Here is a 19706-nt window from a genome sequence, read left to right on the forward strand (position 1 = left end):
TGTGTGTGTAGTCTAGTGTGACAACCTCTGAACTCAGTGCATTCTTCACACTCCTGGAGACAAAAGGTCCATACATCTGCCTTTTGTTATCTCCTTGCAACCCCCGTTGATGCCAGTGGGATTATCTCTTTTGATCTCTCTGAAGTCTTTAGAGCCTGTTCCCTTCTAGTCCACAGCATTGTTATCTCGTTAGCTTGCAGTCATTGTTGGGCAAGAGTTTGTAGACACATCGTCTCTATCAATGGTTAGCAGTACATGCAATTTGAACCAAATAGTCTGCTATCTGCAATATTAGTCTCTTTTCAGAAAAGAACACCAGTATAGCTCTGCCAGTCCACATGCGTAGCAAACCCCTAATCAATTCTCGATCCATGTTTTCCAACACAAGGTTTACTAAGCTTGATGCGGTCGGTCGTTGGAAATATCTGACCTTTGACCTAGAGTCTGTACACTTGAAGTGTCACTTTACTGCAGGAAATGGCATCTAGTAAGTGGCTGCTAAGGCAAGGGGGTGGGGGGGTTAAGGGACATTTCCAGCAGTATCTGAATAGGTTATAAAGCATCATATCCTGTACTTGTAGCCACATAGGTACTAGAGATTCAGTTAGCCCCCGGGGTCCAGTACTGTTTCTCTGGGCTGCATCTCATTGATGCTTTTTAGGTGAGGCAGCTGTGTAGTGAAATTGAGCAGCAAACAAAAAAAGGGACAAAGAAGAGCTGTACCAAAATCCTCAAGTGTCTTGACAAATAAAAGGTAAAGAAGATTAATTTTACAGGAAGTGTCTGTAAGGCTGACATTTCCAACAGGGTCTTCAATCCTTCATTATGCAAAACACATCTGGGACACTGCATGTTTAAATATCCCATTTAGATGCAAATAGATTCCTTGGATTGGATTAAAGAGAATTTAGAATTTATCCAGTGTAGTGCTGCTAGGGGCAAGTATTCGAGTACTTGAATTAAAATCATTATTAATGCATTGTTGCAACTGATTCAGTTCACTGGAAGAATGTGCTGGTTACAACCAAGAAGCACTTGAAGGATGTGGTTCTAAACTTAAGGGACGTGGTTCTGAATGTCAGCCACCCCTCCTTGGTCTCCTCCTGGCTGTAGCAGACGGATGATTGACAGTGATGGATGACATGCCAGTACAATTTCAGTACCCTCTTCTCTTCCCTATATGCTACAAGTTATAATAACAATAGAGATTCGGATTTGAATTAATAGACCACCCGGTGTGAATTCAACATGTCTAATCCTTCGCCTCTGGACTTCTTGTGAAGGTTCTCCGTTCCAACTGTTAGATTCATATAATCAATCTCAGCCTTGAGTCCCAAGCTGGCAGATTGAAACACCTCCATATGTGAATGGCTATTTCGTCAACCCACGACCTAGCTGAGATTCCCTCACAGGGATCTTTGGATACCCCTGGGGATCAGTGGGTACCCCAAGGACAAAGCAGTAACCCATGTCAGGCTAACACAGGAACAAAAAGAATCTTGCTTTCTTGGGATTGCCAGAGTCTGAGATGTAGAAGATGTTATGGTAAAGCACCGTCACACAGCAGCAGGCAAGGCAACATTGCTTTAACACCTCCTCTCGGGAGGGTGCTAGGGGATTGTACTGCTATTGTTCCTGTGCAGCTGGCCGTGCTGAGCTGGGGCTCAGGTGCTGGCATCCCACTCAATTAGGCTAAGAGAATGAAAACAGAACCCCTCTGAGTAGAGGCTGGTGTGCTGGACACACCCTAATGACAGGAGCCCAGCAAGGAGGTCATTAAAATGAATGGAAATAGAGCTGAAGCGTTAGTCACTGGCATTGTGTGGCTTTTATTGTCTGTAGTGTCAGTCTTTTGTGTTGTGTGTGCTTATAAAGCGTTTCAAATAACTACTGTTGTTTTACAAATTTACAGTTGTTAAAAATGTCAGTTTTACACCATCCCAGTTCAACGAGTGGGGATTACATCGTGATAACTCAATTCTGTTTTTAGCCAATCCTTTTTTTCACTAAATTGTACATATGTGGGCATGTTTATTCTACTCCTGTTAAACCCCTTGTGCTATATGCATATTAAAACTGTCCTAGATAAACCCAAACTGATTTTATTAGTACAGCTGTCTTCATTATTGATGTATCGTTCCTTATAAAAGGCATCCTAAAACTTCTCACGCCCCCCAGATACTGCTCTACCTGACAGACGCCCATTTGACGTGAATTACAAAAAAAAATTATATATATAATTTATATATATATATAAATTATCAGCTTACTACAGTGAGTTTAAAAAAAGAGTACCCTTGGTTATGCTATTCCTGTTTATATATTATGTAATGATTGTGACTGAAGGTATGGGTTGTGGGTTTAGATTTATACATGTATGAATGTTAGTTATATTTGAGAATATGTTTGTATTGGAAGATTGCATATACATTATTTAATTTAATACAGATATTTGTGTAATTTCAGTATGAAATGCTGAAATTGAAGCTACTTCCTGTAAATGTTCTGAGAGATTCTTGCAGGCAGCTATTTTGTGGATGCAGTGTTTTAGAAAGCGGGGGTGGTAAGGAATAAAAACAACACAATAAAATCAAACTGCTTTAGAGTTACTGAGGGCAGGAACTAGAGCTGTGTTCCTAAATCAGTAACTATTAGAGCATATACTATATAGAGCAATTTCAAACCTCTTGCCTTACTAGTGAAGCACAGACAGCATTTTAAACAAATAAAACAGTATGAAGAAGCAGTCAGATCACGGGAATCGCTCTCGTGAACACTGGGCTCAGATGAAGAAGCAGTCAAGCACCCAGTTCTACTCATAGACTTGGAAACGATTCAGTGTACTGTATCACCCATAACTAACGCCTTTTTATTAAAACAACAATATACAATGATGATTGGGGACCAGTTTTCCACAGTTTGGGGGATCCTGCTAAAACACAAAAAAAATAGTTTTTAAATTGACCTTTTTTTTTTTTTTTTAAATGAAATGTAATCAGGATAGCTGATCTGCATTTTTGTTGATAAGCCATTTGCACTTTAAAGAGATGTATCATTGCAATAGGGATTTTTCAAAGGTTCAGAATGATTTGATAATTTGAATCCGACTCGAATGGGGGTGGATTTCACTTTTAAAATTTCAGATATGCTATTTATTTTAATCAAACTTTCTCTTCCCTTATGAATATTGCAAGTATGAAGCAGAGCTCCTTTCTGTACCACACATGCACATTTACTTGGAATACCACGCGGAAGTCTTATTAAACCCACAGTAAATCCTGGACTGCCATGCAAAAGGGAGAATTAGTACCAACACTGTCCAAGATAAATCCAAGCTGATTTTACTGCTATAGCCACCAAATAAACATCTCTAGTGTTTATTTAAAGATCACTACAGTACATTATATATTAAAGGCAGTTCTACTTTGAACTGCAACTGTACCCTTGTGATGTTTTCTTATTTCAGTGACTCTGTGGTAGGGTATTGCTGTGGTCAAGGCAAAAGGAAATTAACAATTAATCAGACGAAAGCAGCACCACCCTTCCACAGTCTGCAGAAATAACTGATCTTTCAGTCCCGCTTAGAAAGACATTTCTCTGCAGTGAAAGTCTGCATATACAGCTGAGCTTATTGCTGGGACACCGGCCAACTGGGCAGCCAAGAAACTTTCTGGCTGATGAATGAAGCTGCCTCACAAGTGCAGACTATTCATCTCGCTGTCCCTATTCACTTCCCGTGTTACATATAATAGTCTCCATACAGTTTCCTGTGTGCAGCATGTAACATGTGGGCTCCTGTTACCTGTAACACAGGTAGGAACTAACTTGTAGTTTTGTGACAGAAAAAAAAAAACAATATATCTGGGAAATAAAGAAAAGTACCTTTTCATACCTAGAAACATTAACATTGTTTTGGAAAAATTAAAAGTTGACACAGTACAGTGCACTTTTCAAGGTTTTAAACAAGTAACTTCCAGACAGTACAAAGTCTATTTTAAGACTTAGAGTGCCTAGGTGGTTGGCTAGGTTTTATACCATTTAGCAGTTTTATTTTTCTTTCACAAAGCATGGTGTGAATTGCATTGTGGTATAAATGTGTCAATTACAATGAACTGAAAGGAGCGTTCTAACTGGGGATGATGCCGTGGCTAGTCCGGAGAACGCTACTAAACTAGTACGCAAGTTAATACCAATTGCAACGAACTTGGCAGCTCAAGATAGTCCCCAGCTGCATATAATTTTACACAAGGTTTTGCAACAAACTCAAAGTAACTGGTTTTGCCCTCCTAGAACACAAACAAGTTAATCTGGCAATTTAGACTAAAGACTTGTGGTATCGCACTAACTGGAGCAAATATGCCAAATCCCAAAATGTATTGACAACCTTTATGAAACTGAACTATTTATAACCAACAAAATCAGTTTCCTCCTTATTGAACTTAATGTAGGCCTATTTTATATAAAATAATAATAAATAATTCCAGTGTGTCTACTCTCAGCATTTTCCACAGAGAGCCAGCATTAAATCTGCTTGCAAGGGTATTCCATGCAATGGTGCACAGCAGAATTGTTGTGAAATCCTTTCAGCCACCCTCCACAGTTTCATAAAATATTTTATACACTATGAAAAAACATTTTTGCTTCATTGTATAATTTTGCACACGAATATAATCCATCATTGCCTTCGTATGGATGTACTGAGAAACGAAGCTCTTACAGGCTATACCTGAAACATGTAATTAGCATTTCTGATTCTATTTACAGCTTTTATAGTCTTACACCTTTGGTCCTATAAACAAATGCATTTGTTTTGTGTGTGAATTAAATAATGGGGACTAATACAGGTTTTGTTTATCCTCTAACACAGCTTCATTAATGTTTTATGAAAGTTAGATTATACATGTGAATTTGATTTAAGAAAATTGGAAAATGTTAATCAATTCAGCCTCAGTATTTACTTTCGTGCGTAAATTCATTTCGGTATATCATTTTCCTAAGTTCAAAAAACATAAACAATATTAATTAGGATTGTTAGGTTTCTTAGAAGTTTTGGTCTTTTAACAAATACACAAACACTCTTAAAATTTAATTTGCCAGAACCAGTCACTCCAACTGAGTCGTCGTCATGCACCCTTAAGTTCTTGTTAGCACACTACAGTAATGAGCTTTAATGATTAATCATGAGCTCCTTGCTAAAGCCGGGGATCAGCTAGTCCCCAACTTTGTTCCTCATCTTTTTTCATTGCAATTGGTACTAAATTAGTACGCAGCTGGGGATGATCCTGAGATACTGTATTAGCTAGTCCGCAAAGTGCTACGCAGCTCCATACATAATCTACAAGTTTGTTGCAATTGACCCATAGTGTCCTAATGGAGTGCTGTTCTAACGGAGTCGTCTTTTTCTTTAGGGTTAGCCTTTGATGGTGATTTTAACCTTGAAGATGCCCTCGTTGATACACCTACAAAACCACGTATGTATACAGATCCTGTCTCTCTTTATATGAAGTTACCGATAGAAAACTTTTATTCCCTTTCAAGAGGAATGACAACCATTACTGAACTGGAAAGAGCCTCCCTTGACCCGCCAATCACTGAGCATACATAAAAAAAAAGCTGCCCTATCAGGGACCTGCTGTGAGGAGGAAGTCACTCCCACCTCCTGCTGAAGAGGGACACCCACACAGTAACATATCGCCATTTTCTCTCTCACATCACTGAGACAAGTGTTGTCTAGCGAAACCAAGAGAAACGCCTTAACCGAGAAATGTACCGCTTTTTTTTTGTGAGTCCGCCAGAGATCGGACGTTTTTTTGACTAGCGATACCAATATAAGTGTAAAAATGCTCATCACATAACGATACGGATCATCAACGGAAACAAAAGGAGTCACATCTAAGACTGAATAGAGCTGGTTTCGACCCCTCTACAGAGGTTGGCGCTAAGCTTTTTGTCTCTTTCTTAAGCTCGTTGTAGAACTTGCTGTGCTTGATCGCTTGAGCTATTGTGGCAGCTGCGTGTCGGGTGACCCGCTGTCACGCAGATGCCCTTTTGACTGTCAGACAGGAAGTGAATAAGATGTGTCAAACCATCAATGAGAATTGGACTTAACTGAATGAAATCAATTCTGTAACGCAATAAGGGACTTAATATTGTAATGAGTAGGACATTTATTTTTTTCTAAAGCCCAGGGTTTTACATCTTGAGGTTTGGAAGGCACAGGCAGTCGTATTGTTAATTAATGGTAGAAAAGTTAACATGGATGTAATTTGGTTGGATGTTCTATAAGTTTCTTCAGTACTTTTATATTTAAAAGAGTAAATCTGATGCAACAGGTTTGTAAGTTTTAAAAATGGCAGAAGACCTGAGGTATAGCTTAGAGATCACTTTAGCATGTACAAGTCACAAGTTTACCTGGACCTATCTTTCTCTAGTCCTGCCGAATAATAATTGTTTAATGCAAGTGCTATTGATCCACCTGTTAGCGTGGAAGATACTGAAAAGATTCCCTCCAGTGGGTTGTTAAATATTGATTTTAATTCAGCATTTAAATGCATTAGCTCATGATTTAGCAGAAAATTCCAGTTTGCTGAACACAGAATAATTAATTTTATAGGGGTCATTGTAAGTTAGGACTTTGATTAGCAACTTGATTGTAATTGTTTGTAAATCATAATTAGGCAGACATGTTTTTGTGTGTGTGTGTTGTATGAAGGTGTTTTTAAAGTAGCCATGGAATATGATTACAAGCACAATGGGATCATGTTATACTTTTAATACATTGTTAATTTGAAAATTGCTTTCTCCCATTTGACAATACAAAATTTCAGGAGCTAGGAATGGCAGATATTACTTGGGGATGGAAATAAGAACCCCATTGCACAGCAGTTGGATCCATTCCTGGTTTTACTAGGGGTTTAATAAGACACACTTGAGCTTGTTACCTATACACTGTGGCTAATCAAGCTCGTAATAAAACCTGGAATGGGTGGATTGCTATGCAATAGGAATCTTATTTCTGTTTCTTTTAGTTCATTAACCTGTATGTTGGATTGAATGTTACCAGTGTACACTGTCAGGGTTTAAACACTATTGGGGTTGTGTGCAGTATGAACTAATAACCTTAATACAGCTTATTCAAGCTATTGGGTTTTCTCAACTAAGGATACTAGCTTGTAAATTCAAAGAAATGTAATACAGTAGAATAAAATATTGACAGATGCCCCTTTTATTGTAATTGGTTATATTCCAGTGCAGTATCAAAATGTGTACTTAATCCAGTATGTTGTAATTTGTTTGTTTTCAGGCAGATATATCATACAAAACGCACGCAGCATGTCATCTGTGTGAAGTGGTTGACTGACAACAAGTACATTCTTTGTGGCTTGGATGAAATGAACATTTGCTTACGGAAGGCAAATGGTTTTGAAAAACAGGTAAGGCCTTGTTTTTTTATTTCTTTTGAAGTGGAGTGAGAGAATCTTGTCAGTTGTATTGCAACAGTAGAGTAAATAATACAGTTTTTATTTTATTTTATTTTATTTCTTCGTATATGACAATTACCTTTTGACCAGTTAAACCGCAAGAACTGAGGGTAAGGGTTCCTTGTTTATATATATACAGTACCAGTCAAAAGTTTGAGTACACCTGCTTGAAACCAGGTTTTTCATGATTATCTATGCTTTTAACTGTATAAACTTGTCTATAAACACTTAATATTTCATTATATGATACGTGTACTTATAAAAGTTGATAATCATAAGTGAATTGCAATTTAATTTTTAAATGAAAATGTAAGTCTTGTCAATTTCACTTAAATGGTCACCCAAAGCAAGGGGATTTCAGTCTGAAGCCCAAGTCAGTTCAAAGTCTGAAATGTGTATAACACGGTGTTAGAACACTGGCCTAAGAATAAAAGTGTATTTGTTAGATGTTCTCTGAGTTAACTAGCATGTTACCTAATTAACATTTTGCCACCAATTATTGTTAACAGGGGAGGGTCCATGATTACTATAAATATAGGTAGCATAGGCACAAGTTTGTCATTCCTGAATGTAAGGGAGCAGAAAATGGCAAAATACACTCAGTTAAGCAAAGAAAAAAGTCTGTAATTACTTTAAGAAATGAAGGTCAATCTTTTAAGACAAATCGCAAGAACTCTGCAAGTGTCTGTAACTGCTGTGGCCAAGACCATCAAACGAGTTGAAGAAACTGTTACTCATGAGGACCGAACAAGGTCAGGCACTTCATTCGAGTCACAAGTCTGCGAAACTGGCGATTAACTGCCCCTGAAATACAAGCTCAGCTAAACGTTACTACAAGTACAGGTGTTTCAACATCAGCTGTCAGAGGAGATTGCGTGAAGCTGGCCTAACTGGAAGAATTGCTGCAAAGAAACCATTGTTAAGAGTGCAGAATAAGAGGAAGAGACTTGCCTGGGCTAAAAAACACAGAAACCGGACGTTTGAGGAGTGAAAGTCGGTCATATGGACAGATGAGTCAAAATTTTAAATATTTGGGTCCAACTGCCGAGTATTTGTAAGCGGCAGAGAGGGTGAGCGCATGAGTTCTGCATGTGTGGTTCCCACTGTCAAGCATGGAGGAGGCAGTGTCATGGTCTTGGGTTGCTGTGATCTTCACCAAGTCCATGGCAAGCTTAACCAGCGTGGCTATCATAGCATACTTCAGAGGCATGCCATTCCATCAGGATTACGGCTAGTTGGGCAGTCCTTCATTCTTCAGCAAGGTAATGACCTGAAACACACCTCAGAGTCGTGCAAGAACTGTCTGGCGAAGAAGGAAAGTGAAGGACAACTCAATCTAATGACCTGGCCTGTCCAGTCTCCAGACCTCAATCCCATAGAACTTGTATGGGATGAACTGGACAGAAGAGTCAAAGCAAAGCTATCCATAAGTGCCCTACATCTCTGGGAACTGCTGCAGAAGAGCTGGGAAGACATGTCGGGTGATTTCCTGCTGAAACTTGTTAACCGAATGCCTCGTGTTTGTGAGGCTGTTATTAGGCAAAGGGTGGCTATTTTGAATTTGGAATCCAAGATTTAGAGACAATTTTCAATTTTCTTGAACATTGCTTTGATACTCCTTATGTTATGTTTTGTTTTGTATATTGTAACATGTGTTTTCATTTTCAAGTATTTACAGAAACGTATACGACGTAAAACATTGTCAATTATGAAAAAAACAAGCAAGTGTACTCGATGTCTCAAACTTTTGTGTGTGTGTGTGTGTGTATATATATACACACAAATATATATATATATATATTTTGTGTTGGTTCCTGTTTCTGGTCTGATGTCACCCACTGCAGCCATCTTTGTGACACGTGGTTTTAGAACCGGGATTACCAGCGCCTCCTAGATGCAGACCAGAGCAGGGACCGCAGTTTTTTTTGGGGGGGGGGGGGGGGGGGTCCTCTGTCAACCCCAAAAAAAACAGTTGGGTTTTTTGGGGGAAAAAAAAAAAAAATGTGTTTTTGGATTACAAAAAAAAAAAAAAAAAAAAAATTATAATAATTATAAGAAATGGGTAGAAGAAGCGGGAGAGGAATGTGGCAGCAACGACTGCAGGAGGAGGACACAGAGGAGTTCTGCCTGAAGGCTAGGAACCCAGGGCAATACAACCAGCCGTCGCCGGTGTGCCCCCTCTGCGAACAGGGGCATGGCTTTTCTAGCTGTACCTTCCGAAGTTATGAAAAGGAGGAACTAGAGCCCAGGGGGGAGGAGACAGAGCCTTTCCTGTCCTCTGAGGAGATGCTGGACTGGGTGTCGGACCCGGAGTGGAGTGGGGAGGACCTCTCACTGGTTGTTGACCTGCTGTGGGCCAGAGGTGGGGAACGTAGGGAACACTGGGAACAACAGTACTACCCAGTGCCCTTCATGAACCCGGCAACCGTGGTGATCAACTACTTGGCTGCCGATATGGGACTGCCCCAGCAGGTTGCATTCCAAGTGGGAGGAGCCACGCCTACCTGCATCCTCATTGGGCTGAAGGGAGACAACTTGCAGCTCACATCTCCACCAGCAGAGGATGAATGCCTGCTGGTTTCGCCTCCAGAGCCAGAGGGAGAGGAGCCCTGCAGTCTCCAGTGTCAGAGGGAGACGTCTCCACTCTGTCTCCAGAGCTGTCTCCAGAGCAGGAGGGAGAGCTGCACCAGTCCCCTGCAAGTGAGGGAGAGCCGCACCAGTCCCCTGTAACAAGGGGAGACTACACACCGCTCCCACCTCCGTCGCCAGGAGACTACACGCCGCTCCCACCTCCGTCGATAGGAGACTACACCCCACTTCCACACCTGTCGCCAGGAGATTACATGCTGCTCCCACCTTCGTCGCCAGGAGACCATATGCCTGCCGCACTTCGCCCAAGGATGCCTGCCGCGCTTCGCCCAAGGATGCCAGCTCCGCATCGCCTGGGGTTGCCAGCCGCTCTGCATCGCCTGGGGTTGCCTGCTGCTCCGCATTGCCTGGGGCTGCCTCTGTCTCCACATTGCCTATGGAGCCACCCATGGCAGGGTAAGAGGGAGAAGCAGAGCTCCCGCTGCCACCTCTATGGCCAGGGGCTCCCCTCCCAAGTTTCCGTTGCGGGAGTAGACCACCATGCTGTCGGCCGTGCCACTATCGGCAGGGGAGCTGACAGCATTTTCATCCATGGGCCCAGTGAAGCCTCCCTTCCCGGCCCAAGACTTTGACCTGGACTGCTCGGTTTTTAAGAGGGGGAGGTGGCCATTGAGGCCAGGTGTGCTTTGCGCAAAGGACAAATATACCCCATATGTGGAAGAGTGCCCTGCCTCTGGGCTATTTATTTGTTGTATGTTGCGTGTAAGTATGTTAATGTTGGTGTATAGTCATTGGTACACGGGATATAAATGGGTCTGTGTAACACGAGTGTTTAAAATGTGTATTTGTATTTAGGCACGAGGATTGCACAGCTTTTCACGAGCAGGTAAAATGTAATAATATTTGAGCACAGGGAATTGCACTTTTTATTAATTCACGTGCAGTTGTACCGAGACTCCAATTGAATGATTGATTAGCAATCTAGTCTCGGTACAGCTGCATAAAAGCAGCATGTTTTTACTCACTCTGGGTTGTGTGTTCGGTGAGTGGAAAATGGGATTGGAGACGGAGGTAACAATAATATAATATAATAGTTTTTTTTTTTTTTTTTTTTTTTTGAACAACATGGAACAGTACATAACACAACATAATATAAAAACCCAAACACAAACCACCCCCCCCAGTTGGTGCCCCCTTTCTTCTATAGATTTCATCCCACTGGATCTTATAATAATGACCTGACAATGGTCGCAGCTGCACTCCATGCCTCCACAGTACCCCCACCCCTGGCAGCATGGATTCGGGCACTAGACTGTTCCATATGGATAATGTCAAGGGAAGTGAGGAGCCAATGTTGCCAAGGGAGGAAGTGAGGCGGCTTCCAAACGAGCACCAGTAACTTTTTAGCTGCTGTGAGGCCAGCCAACCAAATCCTCTTCTGCTGCCGTGAGAGATCGAGAGTACAGTCATCATTCAGGAGAAGGACCTGAGGAGAACATGGAATATTCGTGTTAAGAATAGTGGATAAGGATGAGGATACTTGGGCCCAAAAGTGAGCCACATCTGGACACTCCCAAAACATATGTAAAAAAGTACCCAGAGCACCCTGGGGGCAGAGCATGCACAAAGGGCTGGGGGTAAGTCGCATTTGAAAACGTCTGTGAGGGGTTAAATATACCCTGTGAAAAAAACTGAAATGAATCATTTGATGATTAGGGTTCCTGGAAGCCAGATTTATGTTGCCCCAGAAGGTGTTTCAGCAAATCTCGTCATCTCCAAAATTCAGATCTCTATTCCATACAGTAAAAAGTGCTAGAGGTTTATAAGAGGTCTTTAAAAGAGAGATGTAAATGGCTGAAGCCAACCCTGTTGTTTTGCCCTGTTTATCTAATAAGTTGTGAAGTGGGTGTATAGGCAGCTGTGCTCCCCAGGGAACCCCATAGTCACGCATTGCAGAACGGAGACGTAAATAGAAAAAGAAAGAAGATCCTGGCAAGTTATATTGAAGTTGCAAATCATGGAACGTACGCAGACCACTGTCATTAAAAATATCCGCAAAATTATGTATACCATTATTACTCCAATGTGAAAAAGAGAAAGGAAATAATAATAATAATAATAATAATAATAGTTAAAATATTAGCTCACCGTGTTTGTCTGTGTAGTCTGTTTTGGAAAAACATTTTGGCGAAAGTGCCGTGTCCTGTGTTTTTGTTTGTCTTTGCAACCTTTTATTTTCTGTTGTTCATTTATTAAATGCTGAGCGAAAGCAATCGCTCAGCTTCACCAAACTCCACCTCTCTGTTTATTTTGTGTTGGTTCCTGTTTCTGGTCTGACGTCACCCACTGCAGCCGTCTTTATGACACTGGGCCATTACATTTTTGGTTCTGTATAAATTTTAAGAATCTCTGCAAGAAGTTCCCCCTGCAATCATCAGCTTTTTTTTTGTCTTCTAATTGAAGTTGGAGCTATAAAAACAAAAGCATCCAGAGAGGTGTGTTTTAAGATTAAACTAAATCTTCTACTTTTAATCCACCATTGTCAAGGCAGATAGTATAGCAGATAGGTTTAGTTGCTCAAAGCCAGAATCTTTAATCCACTAGAAAGTTAACTTCATCGTGGGAACAGGCCCAGTCTTTGACACACGTTTTACTGTAATCTATATAAGAGATTCATTTGTGAGCAGTGCACTTAATAAGATCAGATGAGGGTTGTTGCACCAATCAGCAGTTTCAATCTTCCAATCACTTAAAACAGACCAAGAGCAATAATGAACCATTAACAATCAAATTATTAATGGCACACAAGATTTAATTAATCAAGAATTGTTGAATCAATTTTCAGTGCAGCTTCTGTAGCGAGGAGTGGGGTTGGGTCCAAGTTGGTTCAAGACAAGACATTTTCAAGTCGCCTATGTACTAGCCCCATTGCATCTGACATAATGCCTAGCATAGGTAGTGGTGACCAAAAATCAATGGGAGTGCCATGCAGTTAACATTCCTGAAATGGAAATTGATGATTGCCATAGATCACTGGAGAGCAGAGGGGTTTCCTGGTGTGTGCGAGTCTGTGTCGAGAAGTCTAAACAATTTGGCAATCCAAAGCACTGGCAGACTATGACTGTAGTGGGGTATCGTAGTTAGATGTGGTGTATTTAGTTGTATTATTTTATTTCATGTTGTTAATGATGAGAACCGCACCGGCGCTGCTCCGTCTCTGACTCGGGACCCGCTGCCGTTCTGTCTGTGTAATTACTCCCTCACCGCGCACACGCTGGATCTGCTGCTTATTGTGTTGTCTGTTGAATTGTTAATGAGAACCTCATCGGCGGCGCTCCATCTCTGACTCGGGATCCGCCGCCGTCTGTCTCCGACTCAGGAATTGCTGCCTCACTGCTCACACACTGGACCTGCTGCCGAGTCTGACTCAAGAATCTCTGGCTGCTTACTCTGCTCACACTCTGGATCCGCTCCTGCCGAGTCGCATCGCCATATGTGCTGTCTCAGACTCAGGAAATTCTGGCTGCTTACTCTGCTCACACGCTGGATCCGCTGCTGCCGCTCGTACCGCACCGCTCCGTCACTGACTCGGGGAAATGCCGGATTCTGGAATTCTGCTTTGCACGCTTGCATTTAATGGAAAGCTTTTTGTCTTGCTTGGTTTGTAAAATGCTTTATTCAAATAGTAAAAGGTTCACAAAATAACAATCTTCAAAACAGGAATCCAAAGGATCCTTGGGTCTGACTCCAGGTACTGAGCTCAGTACAGCTTTTCATTCACATTTCCAGGGTTAAATAGCCCTTGTTCCACCCCTAGCCAATGTCTTATTGTACATAATTATAACAAACTAACATTCAATAGTATCTGATTACAACATCATACAGTACATAAAACTAGCATTCAGTTGTGTTCAAGGATTACAGATAATGCTGCATATATTTGCCTTTTATTGCAGTGTTTTACTAGTTATTGTCAAGTGTGTAATTCCTGCAATGTAGTAGTAATAAAACATAGCCAATTTGCTTACAGTGACACGATCTTCAGGTGATAAAAACCTGATGATATGTTTTATGTTGCAGTGGTCACAAATGGTTTAAAAACAAGAAAACTATACATATATAATATAGATTAATGATGATTTTTGGCTGTAGGTAGAATAAAAAAGAAACTTGAAAGTGGTCATCTTAAATTGTGGTATGTGTTTTTTGGGGGGAGAGTGAGGGGAGTATTTTATAAAATACAGTTTATATTTTTGCTTAAATTTGCTTTTTTTGTCAGTTGTGATTTTCAAGGGACATATCTAAAAACACCCTGTCTAGTCAAAATAAATATATATATATATATATATATATATATATATATATATATATATATATATATTTTCCAACTATTTGATGTCTTCAATGCAGAGAAACGTGTTTTTCTTCCATTTTTCCATTTTTGGTAGACCAAGCAGAGAAACACATAAATTACTTTAACTGGGGTTTTTTTTTGTCTAGGGAAGCAGTGCGGTTAGACATGATCAGCAACAATTTGCTTTTCTTAAACAAATTGAATTTAATTAAATCATTGCTTTAATTAGAATAAAAGCCCTTTTAACTTGGGGGAGTTTGACAGCCTCTTGCAGAATAAGGGAAGACGACTACAGGGATTTATTAGGACAGAAGCAGTTATTGAGACTGGCTTACAAAAGAGAACTTGACTGTGAGAAAGAGGATACATTTATTTAAACAGTGATGGAATGAGGGATCTGTTCATTGATTGAGGTGTAGAAGTGAAAGCAGTGGTTTAATTAGTGCAAAGTGATTTGCCAGCTATTGCATTGCTCCTGATACCTCAGTAACATTTGATTTGCAGATAACTTAAAATTTTGCAATGGGAAGGAAAAAAATAAGCAATGGCTTCCTCTTTTTGTTGGGGGAAAAATAAACACAAAACTTTTGGTACTGTAGGAATAGACTGCAATATATGTAATTGTTTTCCCATAGCTATTAAACAGACAAGACCATCTCCAACTCCTAACCTATTTGATGAAAGATACAAAAGCACAGAAGTACTGTGGATGTAGGTCATGGTGGCCTAGTATCCTTAATTTACAATCATTTTCCTGTTAGGACAATGGACCTCTGCATATTTGCTTAGAGATTACTCGGCACAGGCTGTTAAATTTAAGCAGTTTGTTGCGAAAACTCCTTTAGCATACTGTAGCTATTTGAACCATTACAGGTTTGATGGAGATTATCATCTTGTTGCCAGTTCACAGTGGCTAGTTACACTAGTAGTAAAGCATGCTATGGCTCAACATGCTGGGCAATGGGAGTTTACTTCTATCCCTAAAAATATAGTAAGTCTCTTTTGTAATGATGGCTGTTGACAGCCACATTAGACCCTTAGGAGACCAGGGGGCGAGCTGTCAGACATTGTAACTGTAAGTTGATTCTAAAGTTGTCTAAAGACATTATTGTGGCTTGTCAAGAAGAGATAACCCTTAACTGCCTGTTGTTAAACTGCATTTAAATTTTTTGGTGTGTGGTGATTTATAGCTATGAGACACATTTAGAGTTTTTACATAATACACAGCAACATTAGCTTTATGAACTTAACTAAATAAAGTGTTCTACCTTTATAACACTTGTCATCGGGTGGCATAGGTGAGAGACTGCAAGTTCTAGTGTCATTATGGGGCAAATGGGAGCCCTGACCTTACCACCTTATAACTGTTCCAAGGTATAAAGGGCTGCCTTATAACGAGGGATAACTGTATCAAACTTAACAAAATATTTAGTATTTGCTTTGTCTTTTTAATGCTAAAATGGTTAATTAAGCTGCAACTTCCTTTCATATATCATTGTTTTAAAAAATACAATAAAATCGACATATATTTATCATTTAGGAGAAAGAATACAACAGATCAATTGAAAGATGATGTTAAAATTGCAGTTGCAGGACAAATCAATGGCCTACTATGTATTGGTAATTAATGCATCTAAAGGCAATGTGGTGGAACATTTTAATCCCGTTTGCAGCATGATTGGGGTATGAGTGTTTTTGTGTCGATATTAAATATTGTATTGTTTGTAATTACAGATGTGATTGTACATACTAAGAAGGTTGTTGCCTTACAGGCCTATAAATCTCTAACTGTCTTCCCTGTAATGTTATGTCAGTACCAAAATGATAATTTGAGGATAAAATGGGTCCCATTTTCCCCTGTTTTTAGATATTTTCATTTGATTCCCCGGTCTATAGTGAAACTTGGAGATTTATAGTACATCAGTGGGTGGCAAGAAGCTTTAAATAGGAAATGTTAACATACTGGACAAGTATAGTGCACACACAAGGGTAATAATAATAATAATGTTTTTAATAAATACATTCCAAAAATGTAAATTGACCGGTGGGACTATATTTTAGTGCAGAAGAATATTTAGTACATTTTTCTTCATGATTTTAAAACATTGAAGTTAGTCTTTCTTATAATTGTTTATAAATGTATTTCTAAAATAGCAATTTTATAAGCACAATAACAAATTTACTTCCTGATTTGTGTTGGTAAACTTAGCAATAAAATGTGCCAGTCTGAGCCACCTTGAAACACCAGATATTAACTAAATAGCAGACATCCTTGTTAAATTAACAAGATAAGGTTAATCCCTATTCTAATTCTAAATTCCTTCTGCATTGTCCCCCTCGCCAGAAAGCTGCCCTGAACTACAGCTAGAAGCTGAAGGAGTAGTTCCAGCATCACCCCCAGATCAGACGCATTGCTCGCCACTGCTACCTTCCTAAAGCCATCTTCAGTCTAAAGAGCTCCGTGTCATAAAAGAGGCTCGCCACAAAAAGTAAGTGTGCTGACTGTGATCGCCTTGTGATCGTACAAAATGTCTAGCTCTCTCTTTGTTAAATGAGTGATAACCATTTTTAAAAACAGGCTTTAAAATCATGTTATTTACATGATCTTCGAATTTCCAACATTACCAAAAAGTCAGGAAAGTTAGGTACCAGAAGATTGCATTTTCCACTTAGATCTGGATGTTCTTGGTTGTTGCTAATGCACTGGCAATAAGGAGCAGTGCCGCATTAATCCTAAGGAAGCTAGCATTTTCCTAAAAAATTCCCTAAGCTAACAACTAAATACTTATAAAAATAAATGCCTTGAAACATGTTATTCAGATAATTAGTCATGAAATAATGATCTTATGTCACAATTGCACGCAGACAAATTGTTAACCAAAACTGTACCCCCTTGCACCATTGGTAATAGCCACAGAGGTAAGCTTTTAAGGAATGGAGACAGAACTTGCCTTTACTCCAAGCAATATCCAATCATGTTTAAGAACTACGTCACGTGGTTCTGGAATTAACAGTAAATTAACAGTTTGAAATGGCAGCCATTAAACAAAATCACGGAGCAGTCATGGTCAATGCGTTCAAAATCACAGAGAAAATGACATAGGGAGAATAAAGTCACGGGGATAAAAAAATAGATCAAATAACTTTTTATAAAAATAACTAATTTTTATTGCGACCTTGGTGCGCACGTGTTCAGCAAAGAAGGACGAGACCAGCAAATAAAAAAGCAACAAATTGAAATTTCATTTGCTCTGCAACGGTGACTACTAACTAACAGTAGCATTTATAAGCGCTGAACTAAGCAGAGAATAAATACACATGAGGATCACACAAAGAGGGTGTGGGGCTGACAAGAGACATGTACATTAAATTAAGTGCAACCATACAACAATTCAACAATTAGCAGAATAATTAAAACACACACACACACACAAATACAGACACACTAAATTGATGAACTGTTAACATAACTTTCACTAAGTATTTAATCAAAGAGCTTAGTTTGATTCAGAATTTTATTTTTCTTCTCCAAAAAAAAAAAAGACAGGAAGCTAGTTCCAATTATTTATTAGAATTAATAAATGATAAATGCATATTTTTTTAAATGTGAAATTTAATGTTAATCAGAAACACTTTCCAATAAAACCACATACAGATTGAACACAATTTACTAACATCCCCGCAAGTCGCGCACATCAGCAAAAGACAGGGAATCCGTGACACCGCAACCACTGTGACTAAATCCCAGCCCGAGCCATAAGTGCAGTTCTATTAATAAATTTGTTAGAAGAGGAAGAAAAACACAAACGCCAGCAAAAGAGCATTTGGGTTAAGAAGTGGCTCTTACAGCAACAGGAAGAAGGCTGCTTTCACAGTTTACTGAATGAGCTTCAAAGCGATGATACAACCAGTTACAGAGTTCAGAACAAGAACAATATACAGTAATATGATCTGTTTTATTTATTTATTGGCAGACGCCGCCATCTATCTATCTATCTATCTATCTATCTATCTATCTATCTATCTATCTATCTATCTATCTATCTATCTATCTCTATAAAAAGGCCTTTCACGGTAATTTCACGGTTTTCGTGTCCATTTTAACTATTGTTTTCACTGTAGCAGACATAATCAAGTGACACACACCAGTGCTCTGATTGGATATTGCCTGGAACCTGTTGCCTGTAGTAGGATTGCTGTCCACTTAAGCAATCGCGTTGCCAGGCAGTTTCCAGATTGTTGACAGTACGTTGTCAGGGCTGTTACATGGGGCAATCCTCACGGGATTTGAGTGAAGGCGATAAAAGTTGCTAGTAAATTGACTCGTGTAACAAGGGCTTTACAGTAACGTTGCTGTTTGGTGCTGAAAGTACAGTGGCACCTTTTGACCCCCATACCACGTAAATAGTACAAGCCAAAATCCCCAAACACATTTTAATTTAAAGCTGGGACACTTCCTTAGCAAAAGGCAATATGTAAGGTGCAGCACAATACTCATTTCATTTCCACTGCAAATAGGAAAAAATGGCTGAACAAGCTCCTTTTACTCATATGATTAGGATTTAGCAAATGTATTACCATTGGCAGCAGACACAAGACTTGGCTTTAAGAATTTAAAGAAAATTGGACCACATATGGATTACTTTGAAAAATGCATGACTAAGCTAATGACACCCATAACCTCCTACAGCTGCAAGAATATACCTGACTGTGTTAACTGTAGTTAGTGGAAGAACAGGGCTCCATCAAGGGAAGGTGGTTTGTCAAACTGAATTTAAGGACCTTAAACAAACTGGAATGCCAAAGTACTTTGGATGAATGTAGGCACCCAGTTTTACTACAAAACGTAATGTATTTTTGGGGCACTGCATGTTTATACAAGTGACAATATGTATTGTATTATACAAAAAAGATTTAAAAGATTAGAAACATTTTAATAGGCAAAAACGAACAACCTAGATTACTGTAATAGTGCAACTTTAAATATTTTAATTGACAAGCACATGACCGTGTGTCCTGAGAGAATTTATCTTGTGATCTCGACATTAACACATTTCAGTTTTTTTCACTGTACTTAATGAGCCAGCGTACATTTTAATTCTTAACTAGAATTGTTTTTTTTTTTTTTCCAGGGAAATGAGTTGTCGTAAGCACAGCAAGCCAGGATCTGTTCCATTTGCGTCAGAGAACAGGAAACACATTGTGGCTGTTGTGAAATAATTAGGAGAACGGCTTGGATCAAGTTATTCTTGACTGTTTTACTTTTATTCTAGTCTTTTTGT

The 19706-nt window shown here is 39.5% G+C and overlaps 1 protein-coding gene across 1 annotated transcript in view; it reads left to right on the plus strand.

Annotated features, from left to right (window-relative positions):
- The window catches only part of dcaf13 (ddb1 and cul4 associated factor 13), a 42553-nt gene extending 22909 nt beyond the window's left edge, over positions 1-19644 (plus strand). The window contains 3 exon segments of the mRNA XM_041242077.1: positions 10745-10749; positions 16873-16913; positions 19557-19644. Of these exon segments, the coding sequence (XP_041098011.1) occupies positions 10745-10749; positions 16873-16913; positions 19557-19644 (134 nt within the window).
- The last annotated feature ends 62 nt before the right edge of the window (positions 19645-19706 follow it).

The sequence above is a fragment of the Polyodon spathula genome, chromosome 3 (assembly GCF_017654505.1).
Source record: "Polyodon spathula isolate WHYD16114869_AA chromosome 3, ASM1765450v1, whole genome shotgun sequence".
Lineage (NCBI taxonomy): Eukaryota > Metazoa > Chordata > Actinopteri > Acipenseriformes > Polyodontidae > Polyodon > Polyodon spathula.